The 22,946-nt window shown below is 39.5% G+C and overlaps 1 protein-coding gene across 1 annotated transcript in view; it reads right to left on the bottom strand.

The window, feature by feature from the left end:
• The window catches only part of pth1r (parathyroid hormone 1 receptor), a 249,073-nt gene that overhangs the window by 17,323 nt on the left and 208,804 nt on the right, over positions 1-22,946 (bottom strand). The window contains exon 7 of the mRNA XM_020923024.2: positions 6,499-6,652. Within this exon, the coding sequence (XP_020778683.1) occupies positions 6,499-6,652 (154 nt within the window). The remainder of the gene's footprint in view (positions 1-6,498; positions 6,653-22,946) is intronic.

Raw genomic sequence — 22,946 nt, 5'->3', positions numbered from 1 at the left:
TGAGCTAGTGCCACTAGGCAGTCTGGATTACAGCAAAACTGTTGATGTTCGCTGTGTTCATGGAGACACACACCCGTACCCTACTATTGATGTGACTCTGAATATTGATGGGCAGCAATACCTTTTGACTGTGGGGGTAGTGGACAATTTACCAGTGGGAGCAATCCTGGGGTGTGACTTACCTGTGCTAATGGAACTATTAAATGGAAATGCATTGGTAACGGACTGTGACTCTGGGGGACGGGGAAACTTGTAACTGAAATGTCTTGTGCCGCTGTTGTTTCTTGCCCTGTGGTTACTCGTGCCCAAGCTAAGACTGGTGTTGAACCTCTACCTGACTTGGACAGTAGTCTGGTTGATGGAGGCACCAAGGGGCCCAGAAAATCGAGGCGTCAGAGGCGCTTTGAGAAAAAACTGTGGACTGAGAATCCTGATTTGGGTGCATTGTCAGCTTTGAATGAGTGGGAAGTGCCTGAAAACATAACTGTGTTGCAGAGGGAGGATAAAACACTGAATGGTTTGTTTGCCAAAGTGGGAGCCAGTTCTAAGGGGGGCTGTGTGGGGAAGGAAGTGTTTGTGATTGATGATGGTATCTTGTTTTCTGTTGAGGGTGATTGTAAACGCCTTGTGGTACCTGTACAATGTCGTCCGGTCGTTTTACACTTAGCACACTCACTCCCTTGGGCTGGCCACCTTGGTCGGCATAAAACGTACCTGCGCATTAGCTCGCGATTCTATTGGCCCTCAATGTACAAGGATGTACAACAGTATTGTGCCACTTGCTCCACCTGTCAAAAACTGTGCGTCCCACGCAAGTCTGATCGTGCTCTCCTCCAACCACTGCCTGTGATTTCTACCCCTTTTCGCAGAATCGCAATGGACATTGTAGGCCCTCTGGTGAAGAGCAGCAGTGGATATCAATACATTTTAGTCCTTTCTGACTACGCCACCCGGTTCCCAGAAGCATTTCCACTCCGCAACATCACTGCGCCTGCTGTTTTGAGAGCTCTAGTCCAGCTGTTTTCAAGAGTCGGCATTCCAGACGAGATCCTTACGGACCAAGGGACTAATTTCACCTCTCGTCTGACGCAGCTCTTCTACCGCCAGCTTGGCATCTCCAGCCTCAAAACAACCCCTTACCACCCGCAAACTGATGGTCTTGTAGAGCGTTTCAACCAGACGCTCAAGCGAATGCTGCAGCGGTTTGTTGATGACACTGGGAAGGACTGGGACCGTTGGCTGCCTTTCGTCTTGTTTGCATACAGGGAAGTGCCACAAGCACACTGGCTTCTCACCTTTTGAACTGCTGTATGGGTGGGATGTCCAAGGCCCACTGGACTTACTCCGCAAGACCTGGGGGGCTCCATCCACCCCTGAGACTCGCAAAGGGATTGTACAGTTTGTTTTGGAGATGCGGGAGCGGCTGGCTACTTACCTGGACCAGGCGGAAATGAACTTGCAGCAGGCCCAGAAAACGCAGAAAGCCTGGTACGACCGGCAGGCCCGACACCGTGAGTTCAAACCTGGTGAGAGGGTCCTGCTGTTACTTCCATCCTCCTCCAATAAGCTGCTGGCTAAGTGGCAGGGGCCCTACACTGTTGTCCGGAAAATGGGTCCTGTCACATATGAGATTCTACATCCTGAAAAGAAAAGGCAGAAACAGACTTATCATGTGAACTTACTGAAGCTGTGGAAAGATCGGACCACCCCAGTTTCCGTCCTAACTGCCCTAAGAGAGGACTTGGGAGAGGAGGAAGAAGAGGAGGTGGACACCACTCTAGAGACTCTGACCAGCACTGCTCCACCATCACTGGATCACCTGACACGTGAGCAAGTTGCAAGTGTTCTCAGAGTTTTCCAGGAGGTTCCTTCTCTGTTTGCACCCATACCTGGAAAAACCACCCTGGTGGAGTACGTGATTCGCCTGAAAGACTCTAAACCCATTCGACAGAGACCTTACAGGGTACCTCAGCAGCTGGTGGCCAAGTTGCACCAGGAGGTGCAGGAGATGCTGAAGTTGGGGGTGATTGAGCCGTCCAATTCAGAGTGGTGCAGTCCAGTGGTCATCGTTTTCAAGAAGGATGGCTCCTTGAGGATATGCATTGACTTTCGTAAATTGAATTCTGTCTCTGAATTTGATGCATATCCAATGCCCAGAATTGATGAGCTACTGGAACGAATTGGAGCAGCACGGTACATCACCACGCTGGATCTCTGCAAGGGATACTGGCAGGTCCCGCTGCAGGAGGCATCCCGTCCCTACACCGCCTTCCGGACCCCAGCAGGACTTTTCCAGTTCACTGTCATGCCATTTGGGCTGCATGGGGCTCCGGCAACATTCCAGCGTTTGATGGACAAGGTCCTAGTCGGCTGTGAAGAGTGCAGTGCAGCTTACCTGGATGATGTCGTGGTGTTCAGTTCCACGTGGGAGGAGCATCTGCAACACCTGTCCTTGGTCCTGGGGAAGATTGCGCAAGCTGGACTAACTCTGAACCCGTCCAAATGTGAGTGGGCCCGAGAAGAGACACGATACCTTGGGTACCAGATGGGACGGGGAGAAGTTCGACCCCAGGTGGACAAAGTGGAGGCCATCATGAACTGCCCACGTCCTCGCACAAAAAAAGAAGTCCGCTCATTCCTTGGCCTCACTGGGTGGTATCGGCGGTTTGTGCCCCAGTACGCCACAATTGCGGCTCCTCTCACAGCCCTCACCATGAAGAGGAATGTGAGCAGGCCTTCAGCACCCTTAAGACCATCCTGTGTTCTTCCCCAGTCTTGAAGAGCCCAGATTTCGATGAAAGGTTCCGGGTGCAAGTGGATGCGTCCGCAGTTGGCCTGGGAGCAGTGCTGGTCCAAGGAGAACCCGGAGAAGGAGCGCCCCTATTCTGTATCTCAGCCGGAAACTGCAGCCAAGGGAGACCAGATATTCAGCCATTGAGAAGGAAGGGCTTGCCATCAGATGGGCACTGGATCACCTTCGCTACTATCTCCTTGGCCGAGAGTTTGACTTGGAGACTGACCACAGGGCTCTCACTTGGATCGAGTCCATGAAGGACCATAACAGCCGACTTACCCGGTGGTACCTAGCACTCCAACCGTTCAAGTTTGTCATCCGGCACAGGGCAGGAAAGGCAAATATTGTTGCGGACTACCTTTCAAGGTTGCCCCACAGTGCCAACCTTCCAGAGGGGAGGGATGATGTGACGGAGCAGGCTCGTCCCTAAGAACGCCGTCCTGGGGGAGAGCACGTGAAGATGCGCGCACCCGTTTCCGTAGTTTATTGCGCACCGCTCGCCGTACCAGTTCCTACCAAAAATCACTGTTTTACAATAAAATTCTCCCAACATCTCCTGCGTGTCTTTCCGCGACTAAGGGTGCACACTTGGAAGCGCTTATTCAATTAATCTAAAGCACGCCAATCCAGACATTCACTTACCCTCGCGCCGCCGCCTTCGCCCTCCTTCCGTGGTGTGTACTGGCAAACCCGGACACATCCGCGCTGGGAGTTTAAATCCGGTCGTTGCGTGGGGTTCCGGGAATCAGGTGTGCAACAACTAATTTGCATGGGCAATTAAATGTATTGTCTGTCTCTCAGACGTTGTATTTAAGACCTGTTCATTCTGGGCGCAAGCTATTACGGGTATATAACCATCGTGCTATAAAACATAGGCCGTTTGATGGTAGAAACGGCGAAATCATGATTATTGGGGGGAATTATGCAATGTGGGAGGGGCAAACCGGGGATATAAAGGTGCGCTCTCCAGCTCTGTGACCAGTTGCGACCAGGTTGCAGTGGAGGTAACTTGGGTGGAGTGAGCCAGAGCGAACGAGCGACCGAGAGCGTGAGAGAGAGAAACTTTGCCGGACTTAAAGGGGAAGTCCACCAAAAAACTTTTGTCATTTTTGTTTTTCACACCACCACTGTAAATATTTATCCACTCACGTTTGGCACCTTTTGCACTGTTGGAGAGCACAATAAATCACCGAAAAGCATTTCCTGCCTAAGCCTGAGTTTTTTTTGGAAGAACCCCACCACACACTGCTGCTTCCATTGACTGACACCGCCAACTTTAACATGACGTTTACATCGCTCTTATTGCGCGCGTTCTGTTTGGGTTTCCAGCAATGAGTGGAATTACCGAAATAAAAATATATATAAATGGGATGTAGCACAAAATGTGAAAACAGGAAAATACCGCCTTGTAATCCACTTATTTCAGCAAAGTAACTGTAATCCAATTACCACTCATTGAAGCAGTAACTGTAACGGAATACAGTTACTCATAATTTGTACTCTGATTACGTAACGGCGGTACATGTAATCCGTTACTCCCCAAAACTGCATAATAGTCATTTTATTAGAGCGGGGACAATAAGACCTGACAGTTTTTTCTTTATCATGGTGTGGCATCAGTGTGGGAGAAAGGACTAAATGGGTGATGGTAAAAGTTCTAATTTGTTAATTGAAATCTCTAAGAACTTTGAATTATTCACACAGATGGATAAACACAGTGGAGCGCTTCCTGTATTACCACATGACATCACAATGTGGAATGGAGAGTTTTCAGTTTGAGAGAAGAACTCAGCATAAATGTGCAGGTTTGTGTGTTAAACATGTGTGAATGAAACAAAAGCTCCAGGTCTGTTTGTGATGAGGAAACTACATTATAACAGATCAGAAAATAGCACAATATAGGCCCTTTAATGACTCTACCCATGAAGTAGCTTATTAAAATAGAATGTTGTGATCTCATCTAAAACTCAACAATATCCCAATCTTTACAACAATTTATCAATGGCGATGACTCAGCTTCATAGTCAAAAGAACTGGGTGGCTCTTGAGGAAAAATAACAAAGTGCAGCTGACATCTTTGAAATGTACTTGAGTTTGTGTAGCTAAAATTAGTCTTGCATAACAATAAGGTGAACCGGTAGAGATGCCTCGTCAGCATTTTGTTTGTACTGGAGAGCGTGAAGGAGAGCGGAGATGAGAATATAGGCCTAATTATGGGGCTTTAAGTTATGTACTGCAGATGTTTAAAACTTATAGGAAAGCTGAGTCGAGCTATTATCCACAATAATTTAACACATTTTAACCTATTTTCTCACTTCACCTCACGTTGTATCTTTAGGAAGCAATGGCAATTCACTCAAAATCTATAGTTTGTAATGGTGTTTCAGTCATGTTTGGCTTGTCCTCCAGTTACCATGGACACACTATACACAGATTAGCAAACACTGGCAAAAAGTAGTTTTAAGACTGAAAATGGATTTAGACCACACATTTTCAGGAGCCTGAGATCAATACGAGCGTTCATGGTCCTGTTTAGGTGTTTGATTTTCAGTGTTGGGAAGGTGACTTTTAAAATGTATTCCCTACAGATTACAGATTACATACCCCAGAATGTAGTTTGTAATGGAATCCATTAAGTTACTTAAAATGAGTAACGTAATCTGAATACTTTGGATTACTTGATTTGCTGTAGAGAAGCAAAGACGAGGAAATCGTAACATAAGAAGTTTTATCTGCTAAAAGAAAATGAAAAGCCCAGACTTTCCTGAACCAAGTTTAAAATATTATTGATAGAAGACGAGGAGACATGGTCCACGTAGCATGATTTATCCATCCATCCATTCCATCCATTTTCTTCTGCTTATCCGGGGCCGGGTCGCGGGGGCAGCAGTCTAAGCAGGGACTCCCAGACTTCCTTCATCATCAACCTTCAGCATGGTTTAGTCCTGTTAAATCCTAATTTAGACCTGCTTTAGTCCTGGTTTAGTCCTAGTTTAGTCCTGGTTTAGACCTGGGTTTAGACCTGGTTTTAGACCTGGTTTTAGACGTGGTTTTAGACATGGTTTAGACATGGTTTAGTCCTGGTTTAGACCTGGTTTAGACCTGGCTTAGTGTCCGGCAATGAGTGGAATTACTGAAAAAAAAAAAAAAAAAAAAAAAAAAGGGATATAGCCCCAAATGTGAAAACAGGAAAATACTGCAGTGGAATCCATTTATTTCAACAAAATAATCCAATTACCACTCACTGAAACAGTAACTGTAACTGAATACAGTTACTCATAATTTGTACTCTGATTATGTAACTCTGGTACATTTAATCTGTTACTCCCCAACACTGTTGATTTTCAATAAATTTGTGATTTTTAACTTCCCCCCCCCCAAATAATTCATTTCTTTCTGGTCAAATTGTGCTAAAATAAAGGTCAGGTTAAAGCCTCAGACAGATCATGCCTACAGTTAGCGGCACACTCAGGGCTCTTGTACATACATTTCTTTATTTCTTTATTAATTTAAGAGCATTATGTCCAGTGTTTGTATAATTAATGATAAGTCTGCATTACAGTTGTTATCAGTAAAATCTACATTTGTTTGAACATGTTTGCTTCTTATGTGGAAACACAGATAAGTCACATTTATGTATTTCAAACTCATGATGTTACCTACAGTTGATTTAAAGAGAAAGCAGGATGTGTGCATTCACTCACCCCATCCAATCAGAGTGAATCCCCACAGGTACTTCCGATCGGAGAAGAAGGTCATGAAAATGAGGCTGTGCAGGTACAGGCCCTCCACCAGGATCCAGTAGTAATTAGTGGCCAAGAAGTAAAGGAACAGGGTCACAGCAACCTTACAGCCAATCTATAAAACAGAACATGCATGTGTCAATATCTGTCCTCACAGAATAATACTCCTCCTAATTTCCCCATGGATACAATTACGTATATATGATTCCATGCTGAAAACTACATTTTCTTCTCTATCTGATACCAAGTAATTCTAAGGCCATGACATCTATCTGATACAGTTACCAGTGAGTTTTGAAACTGTGACTAAAATGATCTGTGGAAAATGCATTGTATTGTAAGATGTAAGTATTCATTTTTAGCTGTTTTCAAGAAAACTCTTGCACATTGCCTCACTCCTGTTTTTTCTTTTATTGATATGATGTTTCGGCCCCTCAGAACTTCCTCTTTTATTGATATGAGGGGCCGAAACGTTGTATCGGGTTTTCTTGAAAACAGCTAAGTGCCTCAATGCACCTGTCAGGTGTGCAGTGTCTACACAGAAACAAGTATTCTTTTTTTTTTTTTTTTTTGAGAATGTATATTTTTTTATATACCTCACTCAGCCAATCACAGCACAGATGTATTGTATCATTGGGCAAGACACTTCACCCCACCTCCTGTGTCTGCGTACACCGGTGTGTCTGTGAGTGAGTATGGGTTTCTTGATGTAAAGTGAAAGCACTTTTACCACCGCTGACCAGTTTCAAGCAGGCTCTGTATTTCCAACGTAGAAATTTCTTTAAACAAAATGTTCAAATTGGCAGCTGCATCATTATCACAGTTTATTTGGTGCCCCACTGATGGACAAGAACACAGCAACAAGCAACTCATTCTCAATTCTACCAGTGGGAAAACCAGAAGACAATCTGAGCAGCTCCACCAACAGCAATTATAATCAAATGTTAGTTACAAACAAGAACAAATTTTCTTTTTTTTTTTTTTTTGATAAACAGATGAGAAAATAGATGAGATAATGGATGGATAGATTATATAGATTATACAGATAAGACAGACAGACAGACAGATGTGCTGTGTCTGAATATCAGGTGCAGTGGAGCAGACTGAGGGTGTGGTGTGATGGTGTGACGTGTTCAGTGAATTGCCAGAATCATAAAAATAAATATCAAACAAGTCCACTGAAAAACAACATGTAACATGCTCAAGGCTTCTTTTATTTGGAAATATATTAGGATTATCATCCTAATGCTTAACATTCATAACGTGTGTGGGAGCTGCCCGGATGCCCTCCCGCAGCACAGCCCCTCGGAGCAGATGCACGTATCATATCTGTGCACAAAGCGGTGACATGAGAAACATTTATATGACAATAAACTTATTACATAATCCAAGAGACATTCAAAACTATAAAAGGCTGATGTGTGCGTATGCATGAGAGGGGCACATGTGTGCGAGTGTTCAGGACACAAACCCATTCAGTTCTGTCATGGCTCATGCAAAATTCTATATTCCTGGTGCCTCTGCTGGTGTGTTCTTGCATCGTGAGGCTCTCGAGCTGTTTTATTGTCACATGTGCTTTTCCCCACACTCTGCTTTGCTGATTGATAATGAGGCAAAGTTTACAGACATTACTCACACAGGCAGTGCTTTTAAATGCCACAGATTGGTTCAGAAGCCGTCACCATATATGCACTTGAACCGTCCCACTCCAGCCTCCAGCAGTGAATTACAGCCCCACCTGGACACGCCCCCTCCTTAACGCTAGTGCTAGTGCTTTGATTGGGGGCAAGATAGGGCCCTATATATATATATATATATATATATATATATATATATATATATATATATATATATATATATATATATATATATATATATATATATATATATATATATAATATACAATACATGATCATAGACATAACAAGACACTAAACACAACGTTCTGGATTCTGGTAGAGGCCCACTGTACCATCAGCTCTCACAGACAAAGCTCATCAATACCACCATCAGACAAAGTGCTTGTTATAAGAATGCACAGCACAGGCCGAAAGAAAAGAGTTTTTGAGGCGTTCAGGTGAACACCAGAGCTTCAACATTCTCTCACTGAAGGAGCTTTTCACTTCATTTAAAATGCTGTGGAGAAGATCATCTGACAGAAGAATAGTATATATATATATATGTATGTATGTATGTATGTATGTATGTGTATATATATATATATATATATATATATATACACACACACACACACACACACACACACACACACACACACACACACACACACACACACACACACACACACACACACACACACACACACACATATATATAGTTCCTATTTTGCTACCTTAGGACCTTTAAGTCTAACAAATTAACAAATTAACAAATGAGTATAATTATCATTGAGTGATATCCACATCTTTTCTCATATTTAACCTTCAACACCTAAAAATAAAAACTGCTAAAAACTCACCTTTTCCTCAAAGCTTTTAATTCTGTTTAATATTTTAACCCCTCTGCTCATTAGTCTAATCATTTATCCTTGTTCAGCTCTATTAAGCGTCTTTAAGTGAACGTGAAAAGCACTGTATAAAACCAATTTGTTATTATATAATTATATTAAGAGTCAATTTTGTTCTCAAAGTAACACTGTAAATATATTGCACACAGGAAGAGATTAAAGGTGGTGTTTCATCTTGCCTCTACAGGTGCTCACTGAGGACAAACTTTAGGTGCATAGAAATTCAAGGACAGCATCACATATAACAAAGATCAAATGATATATGTTCTGGACTGGAGATGAAAAGATGTGCTGTAGAAGTAATACGATTGCATAAAATGTACATTGTATCCTGGAACATTGTGTTGCTCTAAGTAAAGCTGTGCAGTGTGCATGCATTGTACATTTTCATAGAATATTTGATCTGCAGGAAAAGACTTCAGAAGTAAACTCGGTAAACTCGACATATAGCAGGCTCACCAAACTTTCAGAGTGGAACCTCCAAACTAATCTGCCACCAACCTGGGTTGCAGTGCAGTTAATTGTTTGTGTGTTTATTTTGTCTATTTGCATTTATTTGAACCCTTCCAAACCTAAGGGCTATTTTAGTACATCTTTCCTCATTTGGATTTTTTTTCTTAATTTTGCATTTAAAACTCCCCTTCTAACTCCTAATCAAGTGTTATACATATGCTGTAGTTGCATCATATGACTGTAATAAAAAAAAAAAAAAACTAACTAACTAAAAAAAAAAACTATAGGACCAGAAATACAAATTAAAATAAATAAATAAATAAATAAACTGAAAATAAAATTCACACTCTTTCATACAAAACACACAGCTAACATGTTTAAACACATTTTTGGAGAGAATTTTTTTTTTATTTAGAGCCTTAGCTACAAAAGTAAAAATATCCATATTGCCAAAAGTACAATGGCCCGTGACTTGACTGGTGCAGGTCATGGAAACAGCTGGTGTCAGGTCCAGGGCACACAGTCACATCACTTCCTGCATTTCCATGGTATTTATTACATTTGGATTTGTACATTTGGACTGAAATAAACCCATTTTAAATCTTTTTTTTTTTTTTTTTTTTTTAAATCATGTACCTTCATCAACAGTTCAAAGATGGAATAACACAAGATATGATGAAATACATCCATTTATTTACATGATTTGCAGGTCTTTGAAATTTGGGAATTAATTTTTGTTCCATGTTGCATACATGGTCTGTTTAAAATGTATGTAACTTTAGAATTCAATCATTCAATCATTGTGTGTCCTTAGGCAAGACACTTCACCCACATACTTCACTTCATACGCCTAGAATGAAAGTGGTGTGTGTGTGAGTGATGGTGGTGGTCAGAGGGACCGATGGCGCTGATTGGCATGGCAGCCACGCTTCTGTCAGTGTGCCCCAGGGCAGCTGTGGCTACAATAGTAGCTTAACATCACCAGGTATAGAGTGAATGAATAATGCTGAATAATGCTCTGTAAAGCGTCTTTGGAGACAGAAAATGTCTGTGAAAAGCACTATATAAATAAAGACTTACTTACTGACTTAGAACCAAAAATGGTACAGAAAAAAGGTAAACAGTTTCATAAACTAGAGTACATATGTATCTGTTGAATACATTTTTATATCAGATGCATTAACTTGAATTTTTGGCCTTGCTGTTTACTTCTGCTTGACCGGGCCTCAGTGTATATTATCAAGACCAAAAGACAATAGTGATAAAAAAAAAAAAAAAATAAAAAAAAATAATAATAAAATAATTACAAAGCTCTTCTGAGTGACCCTTGCCTCTGTGTTCCATGGTTCAAATCATCTTAATTTCACCCAAATCTCTTTCTGACAGTTCCCACTTCTGAACAGACGCCATCCTCTCTACGCGAGTCTCCCCTCTCGACCTTCTCGGTCTGGGCTCTTTTGGACCAATTACCACAAGTACTTTGAACCATCTCCAGTGTTGTCCATCACCCGTTAAATTACTATCTAGCAGAATAAAATTGGGCCTACCGGTTTGTGCACAAAAAAAGACTATTCGGCAACTTGACAAATTTGATGGCGTTGACTTGAAAATGGAAGTAACAGTGTTCGTCTATTCCCCCGAGCGGAGCATTTTATTTACTCCTGTTTTCTTTTTGATTGGTTCGGATTTAGCTCGGAGAGAAAGCAGATGTCTGGTGTGAGGAGGAGAGATGCCAACTCAAACTGGAACGGTCCAAAATAAAGTGCAACATTCAAAACATTTGCACTGGATACGACTCAATTCTGCTAATATTGCTACATGCTAAATCCAAACTAATACTGACCTTTGACCTCTCACTGTGGAAGATGTGGAAGATTTGTAACTTCAAATACAAATAGTATTAAAGGACACATATTATGCATTATTTGTTTTGTTATTGGCCCCTTATACATACCCAAGCAGAATTTGTCTTCCCCCAGTACTAGGATGACCGCATTTAAAAAATTAAAATAAAATTGTGAAAGGAGCACGTAACATTGTCCATTCTTGACTCATTTATGGGTCGGTACATTGTAATTTTTAAGCACAGTTTTCTATATGTTAGCATATTGCGTATTACAACATAGGGCTGGGCGATATGGATCAAAAAATATATCTCAATATATTTTGCTATATCTCGATATACGATATATATCTCGATATCTGTACAGGGAAAAATAACCCCCTAAAACTGAAAACTGCAAAAACAAATCTGCCAAATTCCACAAGGTCCTTTTTTTTTTTTTTTTTATTAAAGTTTAAGAGGTCGGCAGTTCATATAGGAACATTTAAGATTACAAAAAACCCTAATTACATAAATAATAATGTAACTGTCAAATAAAAGAAATAAAACATATTTCCTTCTTTTCCATTCATAAATAAAACAACTCAACACAAGCTCATCTTTGCATTAACTCTGTTATCCAAACCATAATCATAACCGTGAGCTCCTTTAGCAGAGGAAGCTCAGGATGTTTCTTCTTTTAACAGATCCATGTTCCTATCCAGCAGTAAGGAGTTCTGAGGTTTCCCACAATCCACTGCAGATCCAAACACTGTTGTACAAGTTACACTGCAACAGATTATTAATTAAAACTTTCAGCATAAATAGACTTTACATGACTAAACTTTACAACATATAAAGCATAACGACTCTAGAGCCACATCAGCCCCTTTGACATTATAATGTTTTTTTTTTGCAGCTTTGCGCAGACTTGTTTACATTTTACAGAAACGAAACTTAAAAAGCGCATTTGCATAAACAGCGCACTAGACTTGCCGCTCATGCAGTTCAACTTCTTTTGGACTAAAGGACATGACTCGGTGGAATATAAGATGTGCTGCTGATGGCCTTGTCTGTAAATGGTGGAAAGGTTTCGTGGAGCTAGAAGCTTTTCACTGGCACCAACTTTCACGGCGATAGTGAGGAGTGAAGGAGACACAAGCAGCAAAATCAGGGAGTCGGGGGCAGACGGGCGACGATAGAGAAGACAAACAGCGAAGCGGCGAAATCAGAATTGAATATAAGCATTATATCGATATATATATATGATATGTCAGAATTCATATCGAGTTTAAAAAATATCTCGATATATGTAAAATATCGAGATATCGCCCACCCCTATTACAACATATTGCACTATAGTATATTATAGGAATCTGGTGAGGTCACATAATAATGTGTCCTATAGTCAGGGTGTGCATGTTAGAAAGCTCCACACTTGTCACTGAGAGTTATAGAAAGTGCCTGTAAACTCACCATGGTGAATAATAAATAAATAAGGTGCTCAAATTAGGGTGCTCAAAATTCATAAGATAAGTGAGGAATAACTTTGGACCGCTGCAAACTGTTGAACTACTTTGGTTTCCATTTTTTTAAGACAATAAAAATCTGGTACAGACAGAGTGATTTCCTCATAATCAGGATTGATGAAACTAGTGTGAATGAAGCTGAATACAACTCCAAATGTCTTTATTACACTATTGCCCCCCCCACCAAATACCAAATACCTTTGTTATGAAATTACCGGTGCTTTCTTCTTCTTGATGATCAATTGAAAATAATTTTTGAAGTGTGCTGTGTAATCTAAGGGATATATGTATTGTTGACTATACTCCAATTTATACAGAACAGTGTGATTTATCTGTTGTGTTATGAATGGTATGTTGTCAATATACTTGGATTCAACATGCAAATGTTTTGGGAGATTTTGTTTGTGTTTTTAAACTATCATGTGTCTTGGGTCGCAACCCCTATAAATGGTCCTACCTGCTGCTTACTCAATCAGCCCTGATGAAGACTAAGTAGTCGAAACGCGTTGGTGTGTCTATAAATAAATTCACAGCAAATCAGAGTGCCTCTGCCATCATTTTTCTACTTTACGACAACTCCAGGTATGTTTGTTGACAAGGGAAAAGCATTATAACATGGGTAAAAGCTCTTAGATTCTTATTTAAGCATATTTTTGGTCAAGTATGGAACAAATCAGGATTACAGAAGTTGGAACTCAACTAGGACTAAATAAGGAATAAAACCTGGAAAAGATCAGGACTAAACCAGGACTAGAATAAGGCAAAATTGATTGTAAAACTATGAAATACATTACGTGGATACCATGTTGTCCCCATGTAGAAGAACTCACCTACCTCTCTATCTGTCATGGATCTATGTTATGCCTCTGGGCGACTAAGCATAAATCAACTCATAAATAAATCATGTGACAATATTGATATTTGTATGCACTGTGTAATTGGAAGGAGCATGATGTAACTTTTCTGATGGATTCTAGTTTGGATTTGCCAGGAATGTTTCACAGTATGCTTAACTATTTCCATGGAAACACACAGAAGATGCCACCAGACCAAGACACCGGTCAGAGCTGTGTAGAGGAGGACCTGCCGACTGCAAGTGTGCATGTTTTTGGAGAAATAAAAACACCTATAAATGAATGAATGGAAGATGGACAAGTTTAATGCCACACTGTGAAACATTTCAGACAAAATAAAACCATCTCTCCACAAAAAAGAACAATTACTGAAGATGGGGAAGACCTTCAGGAACACTGAAAGAGCCTGAACCCATGTTTGTCTGTGTAGTTGAGTATATTTCATCTCGCCACAGTAAAAATGAAGTATAAAACAGCTATTGGTTAGAATGAGACAGCTGTGAGCTGTCTGCACTAATGGTACAATGATTTTATTGTCAGAGAACCAGGAAGTAAGGCTGATAATAATAAAAAATAATAAATAATAAAGTGCTTTTAAAAACAAGGTTTATAAAGTGCTGTACAAGCAGCAAAGAACTATAAAAAATAGCATACAGAAAGCATACAAAAAGACAATGATGCAGTAAACTCTTTCATGAAATAGAATAAAAATGAAAATAAGGAATAAAATCAAGCTAAAAACAGTTAAAGGAAAGCCAACCAATGAAAATGAGTTTCAAGAAGTGATTTAAAAGATGATAGTGATGGCCTTATCTCCTCAGGCAGGTCATTCCAAAGCCGAGGTACAGGGACTGAAAAGACTCCATCACCTTCGTCCCGAGCCTGGACTTTGGAACAACCACAGAGACCTGAGGATCTAACACTGAAGAGGAACAACCACAGGGACCTGCCTGAAGATCTAAGGCCCGTACGGGATTAAAAGTTCTGAAATGTAACTTTACTTCCCAGTGAAGGGAAGTAAAACAGGGGTCATGTGTTGATGTTTGTTCAAATCGGTTGAAATCGCTGTTAGAATGATAATTGTTGCATTATCATTAAGACAAATCTCTACTCTGGCCTCTGTAAGTTGTGAAATTGATAGAAAATCACAGGAAATAAAGAATAAATACATATGTAAAAAAAAAAAAAAAGGGAGGAATATGAACTGCTGTTTAAAAATTTTTCAGTGGTCCAAGTTATTCCTCATTTACCTTAAGCATCCCAAGCATCCTAATTATTCCCCACGATGAGTTTATAAGCCCTTTTCACAGCTTTCAGAGACTAGAGTGGAGTTTACTGTTACGGTAAAGCTAAAAACTATCATGCTGACTGTGCATTTCCTCCTCACAGGAGGACACAGTTGACTTATTTTGACCTCAAGAGCTGCTTATACAATATATCTGTACTGGGGCAAGATAATTTTTGCTCAAATAAATGGGGAAAAAATCAGATAGACACCCTTTAATTTGTTCACTTTCAGTTCTGTCAATATTGTTGGTGCATTGTGTTACCAGAGAGGAAACAGTCGTGTTCATATTTGATCTTGTGGTTGAGTGTAATTATTATTAACGACAGATGAGGTCAAAGACTAATGAAACATGCAGATTTACATAACATGTTTTAATTGAGTACAGACAAGATGCACAACACAATTAACAGGAACAATAGGCACCTAGAATCCATGTGTGGAAATGAATATTGAGTTTATAACTAAAGGTGGCTGGTGTGTTTTTATTGTTTGGAATAGTTTTGCAATGTGCACTCAGTATTTGTTTTAAAGCAACACCGTGTACCTTTCTGGAAGACTGAAACAGAGAATTAAAACTATAATTACACAGAATTTTCCCCATGGAAATAGATACATTTTATAGCGTTCTGTGGAATATTATAGCCAAACAGAACCTGGGGTTGTGTTTTGTTTCATTCACACATGTTTAACACACAAACTTGCACATTTAGCACAAGTTCTTCTCTCAAACAGAAAACACTCTGTAGTAATACGGTAATGTATGTAATAATAAGTGCTCCACTCCATACAGCTTTATTAGACTCATTAGGTTGATTTTAGCCCTGGAATTGCCAACTCTATTGAACAAAAGGTAAAAAGGTAGTTGTTAACTTGAAAATTACCCCTTCATGACATCACAAGTTGGAACAGAGCATTTTGAGCTTTGGAGATGTAGACAGACTAATAATAAAGGTTTGTGATGAGGTAACAGCATTAGAACATGACTAAAAGCTCAAAACAGTCAATTTTGCATAATATAAGACCTTTGAAGTTGGATGTTCAATTCCCGCTGAAACACATCTACCTGGTCCTTGGGCAAGACATATCAAAGAAACAATTAAATGAAAAACAAACAAACAAACAAAAATAAAACACCACCATCACCACCAACAACAGAAAACCCAATTCATTCTTCACTCATTCTGTTATAAAAGGAAAAAAATACATGTACGTTGTTCAAAAATACTTAGGAAATGACTATCTTACAAATATCAAATCATTCCAAGCGTATTCCAAGAACTTTCATTTTTATTTTTTATATTTTATTTTCCAGCTCCTTTATCCCAGTCTTTTAGTGAACACGGCCATCTCCTCTTAAACAGTGTGTTGCACAAGAGACAAAAATCCATTTTGAACATGATGGAGCTTTGTGTTTCATCCTCATAATGAACAAGGGTTTGTTTTGGACTCTGCGCTACATAAAAGCAATTGAAAATTTATTTGACTCTGATTCATTTCTAAATGCCAACCCAAAAAAACAAAGCCCGCAGACAGGAAATGATTCTTATTGGTTTCATAACTCAATGTTTATTTTTTCCTGTCTTCTTTAAATTTTTTATAGCGCTGGGAGTAGGTAAATTTCCTTGGGGTCTTGTTAGCTCCCATTGCTACGTAAGAAAACAATATTGATTATTGCTGGAGGGTGTGTCTAGTCTCCAGGGAGCTGTTGATGCTTTTCCTGAAATGTTCCACAGTATGGCATTAACCATAAGAATATCCATGGAGCCAAGTTAGTGATGCCAACAGGCAAAGTCACAGGTCAGATCTGCCGAGAGGCAAGTCTGCTCACAGCAAGATTGATTGTTGTTGTTTATAAAGCTATAAAAAAACTATTAAATTAAATTGTTCACATTCTAGAATTTTATTATCATAATCTGGAACAGAGGCCTATAAAACTTTACAGGAGATTTATTGTTTTTGAAAGAAGCGTCCAAACTATAAATTCTTAAATCATGAATCTTTAAGTCATTTCTACTGACAACTATAACATACTGAGTTAAGTTCAATAATGGCAGCACTTTCTGAAGATACTGTGAAAAAAAACTTTCATCTTTGTTGATTTACATTGACGGAGAAGAGGCTGAACTTTGTGCCAGTTTTTGTTTCATGTGAATAGGCCCAGTAATTACAGAGATATGGACCAGGTCAACAAATCTGCATTCTGACCTGTCCTCCAGCTCCATCTGAAACTCTAGAGATACTTGAACATTGTCATGTCCCTTGAACACAACTTATTGGAATAATGAAAGACGGATAAAGCAGCACTGTTACTGTTATTTTTCAGAACCATTTGTAGTTTCTCCTTCTTATTTACCCTCTGAGATGTATGTGGAGTGATTTATGCATGTTTGAGCAATCTCTAATCACTTATTTTCAAGCATTTTCAGGCATTTTGTCGATCAACTCCTGTTTTCACTGTCACCAGTACACGCCCATTGTTCTATACTTTCTTAGTTCTCCAATTTTATTTTCGTAATCAGTGATACACATAGGATTCGCAGAGTTGTCATTTTGGTATAAATGAGGGGGAAAAAAACTGATACTTGCTAGCTTGATCTGCAGGTATCTTTGCCGATTCTTTGTTGCGATGATCTTTACGGTGAAGTCGGCTCCAACTGGGCAACTCAGTTTTCTAATGCAAAAGATTTGCATGTTAAAGTAATTTTAGATGAATAATGCGATTTAAACTGTGTAAATTATAACATGATAATCCACAGGTAGATTGTAACTACTAGTATATAGTGAACTCAAGCTTAATATGTCTTCTTTAAAGCCATACTGTGTAACATTCCAGTTACATCAGCGTCTCATCAGCATCTTACATAAGAAACCCCTCCAAAAAAAGTTAGATAACACACCTTTTAAACAATGAAAAGAAACCCTAGCATCAATAGTCAAGTCTCAGATTTGCAGACGTAAAACGAAACATCGAAGGTGACATTTAATCTGACCATGTGTTTGGGGGCGTGTTAATAATCCCGTCAGTATTACATGTCTTGTATAGCTAGGCAGCCCGGATTAGCGCCAGATTGATTTCTCCTGCTTCTCTGCTGTATCAGTGCTAGCCCCAGTCCCATGTGCTCAGATTAGCAGAGTAATAATGGACTTCCAGGTCTTTGGTATTCAATATTGTGTCCACAGGACTCTCTATTAACCGCATTGTCATTGAAATCTTGGTCATTGATTCCACAAAGGCACATCTGTATTCAGAGCACAGCTCATTCTATTCAAAACAAAAAACATAGGCTACATTTAGACTGCATCTTAAAGTGATACAAACCCCCCCTCACATCTGAGGGTTTAGGGTTAGGCCACGTGGATATGTTCTCCTAAAACCGACACATATCCAGTCTTTTGATATGCGACTTCAGTCTGAACGGTCAGGTCTCATTCATGCCACCTACAGGTCAGGCTCGGAGTTTCGTCAGTGGAGGGAAAGCGAGGTTAGCGAGTTCATTCATATTTGGGGGGATGGCTGTATTCAGACCAGACTGGAGGGGTCTTATCAGAGCCGGGCCAAATACAAGGAGGCTAAAGACTCAAACAAATGAAGCAGCCGTGGATGTGTAAACTGTCCATTTGACCAAGAACTGGATTATATTTTGGGAGACAAGCCCAGCGTTTAGGTGACTTCCGAAAACACTGAGTACGCTCGCTGTGTGTGACGTCGTCATGTCCAATGCTCATGTGGTACACTTTCAGAGCGTCACATTAGAGTCATATTTAATTGGAAATATGAACAACCTCGCAAAAATGGATTTCACAAAAAAATCCGAATTGAGCATTAAGGCCTGCAGTCTGAATGTAGCCACAGGAGAATCTGTTATATATTTGTTGATTCTAAAGGGAAGCACTTTGGTCACCTCGAGGGTTCTATAAAAGTCTGATTGACTGGGGGAAAAAAAGGGATGTGAGACTGATAATTTGGAACAGTTCTAAAAATGTACTTCCAATTGTCATACCGTACTCCATATAACTGTGCAACAACTCACCCTTATGTAACAGATAATACTCCCTACAACTGTACAACAACTCACCCTTATGTAACAGATAATACTCCCTATAACTAGTTCAAGTCTAAAAACAGTCCATGAAGTGAGTTTATGTGCTGTTTGGCTGTTTTTCTAACATCCTTGGCTGTGTTGTTACCGTCTTAAAGGAAGTGTTGAGAAAGTTTAACCCAGTTTAGTTTCAGTTGAAAATTTAACAAGAAAAAGTTCTATATTTTGAAACAAGAATGAAGCAAACTGGTTACAAAATGGTTAGAACAGCACAAACACTGAGTTCATGTAACATTTTTTTTAAACATATTTGCCTGTGTTTTTGCTATCTAAAACTAACTGCTAACAAAATATAATCAGTTTAAGTTGAAAATTTGAAAATGAAAAAGTTACATGTTATGGAATTATGATCAGTTGGAATAATCTAGTGCAATTAGTTACAAAATGATAAAAACAGACCAAGGGTCTTCATCAGTGTTTCTGAACAACGTTTGGTGTAAATAAATAAAAAAAGAAAGAATGTGGTGAAGGTGTTTGGACCATATTGCCCTATTTTCTGATCTCTGTTTTCTCATCACAAACAGACCTAAGTTATGTTTTGTTTCATTCACACGTTTTTTTTTTCTTTTTTCTCTCAAACAGAAAAGCATTCTGCTCCAATTTGTGATGTCGTCTTGTAATACAGGCAGTGCTCCACTGTGTTTTTAAATTACATACACCTTCACTAAAATCATTTGGAACATTTCAGCCCAGGAATTGCCATTTCTACTGAACAAAAGGTAAAATGTAGCTGTGAATTTGAAAACTAAAACCTTGTGACATCACAAGGTGGAACACAGCATTTTGAGCTTTGGAGGTAACAGCATGGCTTAAAGCTGAGCAGATTTGACACAACATAGGACCTTTAAAAACAAGGATGAGCACTTCCTGTATTACCACCAGATGACATCACAAAGTGGAGTGTTTTGAGCTCTGAGGAGGGAAACAGCCTCCACACACAGGATAATTAAAAATAAATGAAAATGAAAATAAACACACTCTAGGCATGTTTTCCACAAAAATTAGAAAACAACATCCTTTTCTGTTGACAGAAAAATATCAAGAGAAAATAAATAATAGCTAGTCAAATAGCGAGAGAAAAATTATGCCATTCATTTTAGGGCCCTTTTGAATTCTATCAGTTTTGATTTATTTATTTAATTTAACTTTTTATTATCAAACCACCCCCATAATATTACTGAAAAATATTATTACTTCCAAGTTATACGCTCCAACTGGGCACCATATGCAGCCCGCACATAAAAGACTCCATAACTGGTGTTTGCTCTGTAATCTTGAACTAATTAAGGAGTATATTTATTAGGGGGGGAGATTTTCAAACTAGTTCAAAACAAGGAAGTAAAATTCCCAGTGTCCCCTTTACGGGTGACATCGTTAAAAGAGTGTCCATAAATCTAGGTCTCATTAGGCGCAGTAAACAAGCCAGGGACAGTCAATTACAGAGTTCGTGTCGATGGTTGCCAGAGTGTGTTTACCAAATTCTCTATTCCATTTTGGAGTTTACCGTGATTTGTGAGGTCCTGTGTTGGAGCAGTTAGTCATTTGTTAACATGGTGGTCTGAGGTGGAGACTTCAAAATCTGGTAACAAATATATAAGATAAGTCACAATCAAACGTTCAAAGCGTGTGTGTGTGTGTGTGTGTGTGTGTGTGTGTGTGTGTGTGTGTATATATATATATATATATATATATATATATATATATATATATATATATATATATATATATAGAGTGTTGTGTGTAGTTTTCAACCATGAAAAAAACTCATGCTACTTCATGAAGCTGAAGTTTTCAAGCAACAGCTACCTTTTCCTTTTAGTTCAGTAGAGATTGGAATTCTAGGGCTGAAATGATCCAGATGATTCTAGTGAGATGAGAACACAGGAGACATACGGCACCTCCTAGACGCCTTCCACTGGAAGGAGGAAGACCCAGCACATACTGGAGAGACCATGTCTCTTGGCTGACCTGGGAACATCATGGGGTCTCCCCGGAAGAGCCGGAGGAAGTGTCTGGGGTAAAGGAAGTCTGGGAAGTCTAAATATGCAGGATTTGTGTGTTAAACAAGTGAATGAAACAAAACACAACTCCAAGTATGTTTGTGATGAGGAAACAGCATTAAAACATAGATCAGAAAATAGTGGAATATTGGCCCTTTATAGAACACATAATACAAAGTCAACTCTTAAGAGCTTTTAGCCATGTTATAATCATTTTACACTCTCAAAGTTGTATTTAGAGTGATTCAAACAGGCAATCTTTATGCTCCTATAGCTCCTGTATTCAAGAACTTGTATATACTTTACTTCATTTTCTCAATCGGTGATACGCACAGGATTGTCAAGTCATTTTGGCATAAAAAACTAAAAACAAAAAATAAAAAATATGATTCAAGATTCAAGATTTAGACTGATTATCATAGAAAACAACAAACACTGCAGAGTTTGGATGTAAAGTGCAATACCAAAGTGGTCCATGGGGGGGCTAACAATATGGGGACTTTGTAATGAACACGTTAACGGCAAAGTACAGTTCAGAGGGAGGTGGGAATCAGAGCAGCAGTTTCCAACTTGTCTGTGGAATAGTTTCTTTTAATAAGTCGTTTAAAGGTGCACTATGTAATTTTTCGATTGGGGTCCTGTCGCCTGCTTGTTTTTATGGAGAGGTCATTGGTCATTTATTCAATTTCTATTTAAATTCAGGTGATTTATAGCTCAAAAATACCACAAAAAACAAACAAACAAACAAACAAAAAGTCTGACTGTGAGTGGGGTCGCCTCTTCACGGATCTGACCTGTAACTTGGTCTGGTTTGGTCTCCATGAAGATAGAAAGTTTTAATGCCATACTGTGAAACATTCCAGGCAAGGAATTAACAACTCCATGGAGATAAACATTTGACGGACCCTCCACTAAAAAAGTTACACAATGCACCTTTAAGATCAGTATTGTGATTTAAAATGTCCAAAATACAACAGCTGTGACATCAATCTGTGGGAATTCTGCATGTATGTCTATGGAGGAATAGTCAGCATGAAAAGCAAGATAAGCTTTTCTGTCTGAAAACACAAAATGGAGTTGTCCATGAGGTTCATTTGATCTTTCGACAATTTATGTTATTAGGTTCTTTTTTCAGACCAAGAGTTTGTTTTCCAAGCAAATAGACAAATATATAAAGCAGAACAGGAACAACTCAAATAGGCCATTTGTGGCCAGTGTAAAAGAGAGTATTACATTATGGACAGGGACGAGCAAACATCACTGGGACAGGAAAAACAAACACCGTTACTGGATTAAAGAGGCAATTAAAATATGGAAACGTGCCCATGTGACGATAAACCGGGACGACGAGGGGCTTTAATTCTCTGTAATGTGAGAGTAATCTCACACACCTGGGATACTGTCCTGAGGAAGAGGGACTGCAGATGGCCTCCACTGGTGGGAAGACAGCACCAAAACCTGTTTAAATCAGATGAGTGACACGTCACAGGAACTTCACGTGACTCTGAGGTAGAATACAGGGAGCAGTCCAAACTGTCAGGAGGAAAACAAACTCTTGGTCTGACAAAAATAATCTAAGAACAGAAAATGGATTTAATCAACACATTTTCTGGAGCTGTATCAATATCAATCAATATCAATAATAATGATTCTCACCGACTTGTTGAAACCTGCAGCTTACAGCAAACTAACAGCCCCAGAGTACACATTCTGCTTTCCATACCACTTTGCATAAACTTTTAAATGTCACTTCCAGTAAAGACTCTCCCTCCTCCTCAGTACTGCACAGTGCCAATGTCCAAATCTGTTTCCCCAGCTGCATAAACCACTGCCAGC

This window comes from Boleophthalmus pectinirostris, unplaced genomic scaffold (assembly GCF_026225935.1).
Source record: "Boleophthalmus pectinirostris isolate CB_2022bp ecotype Guang Dong unplaced genomic scaffold, ASM2622593v1 HiC_scaffold_16, whole genome shotgun sequence".
Lineage (NCBI taxonomy): Eukaryota > Metazoa > Chordata > Actinopteri > Gobiiformes > Gobiidae > Boleophthalmus > Boleophthalmus pectinirostris.
The sequence above is the reverse complement of the archived record's forward strand: the minus strand, read 5'-3'. Positions and strand labels throughout refer to the sequence as shown.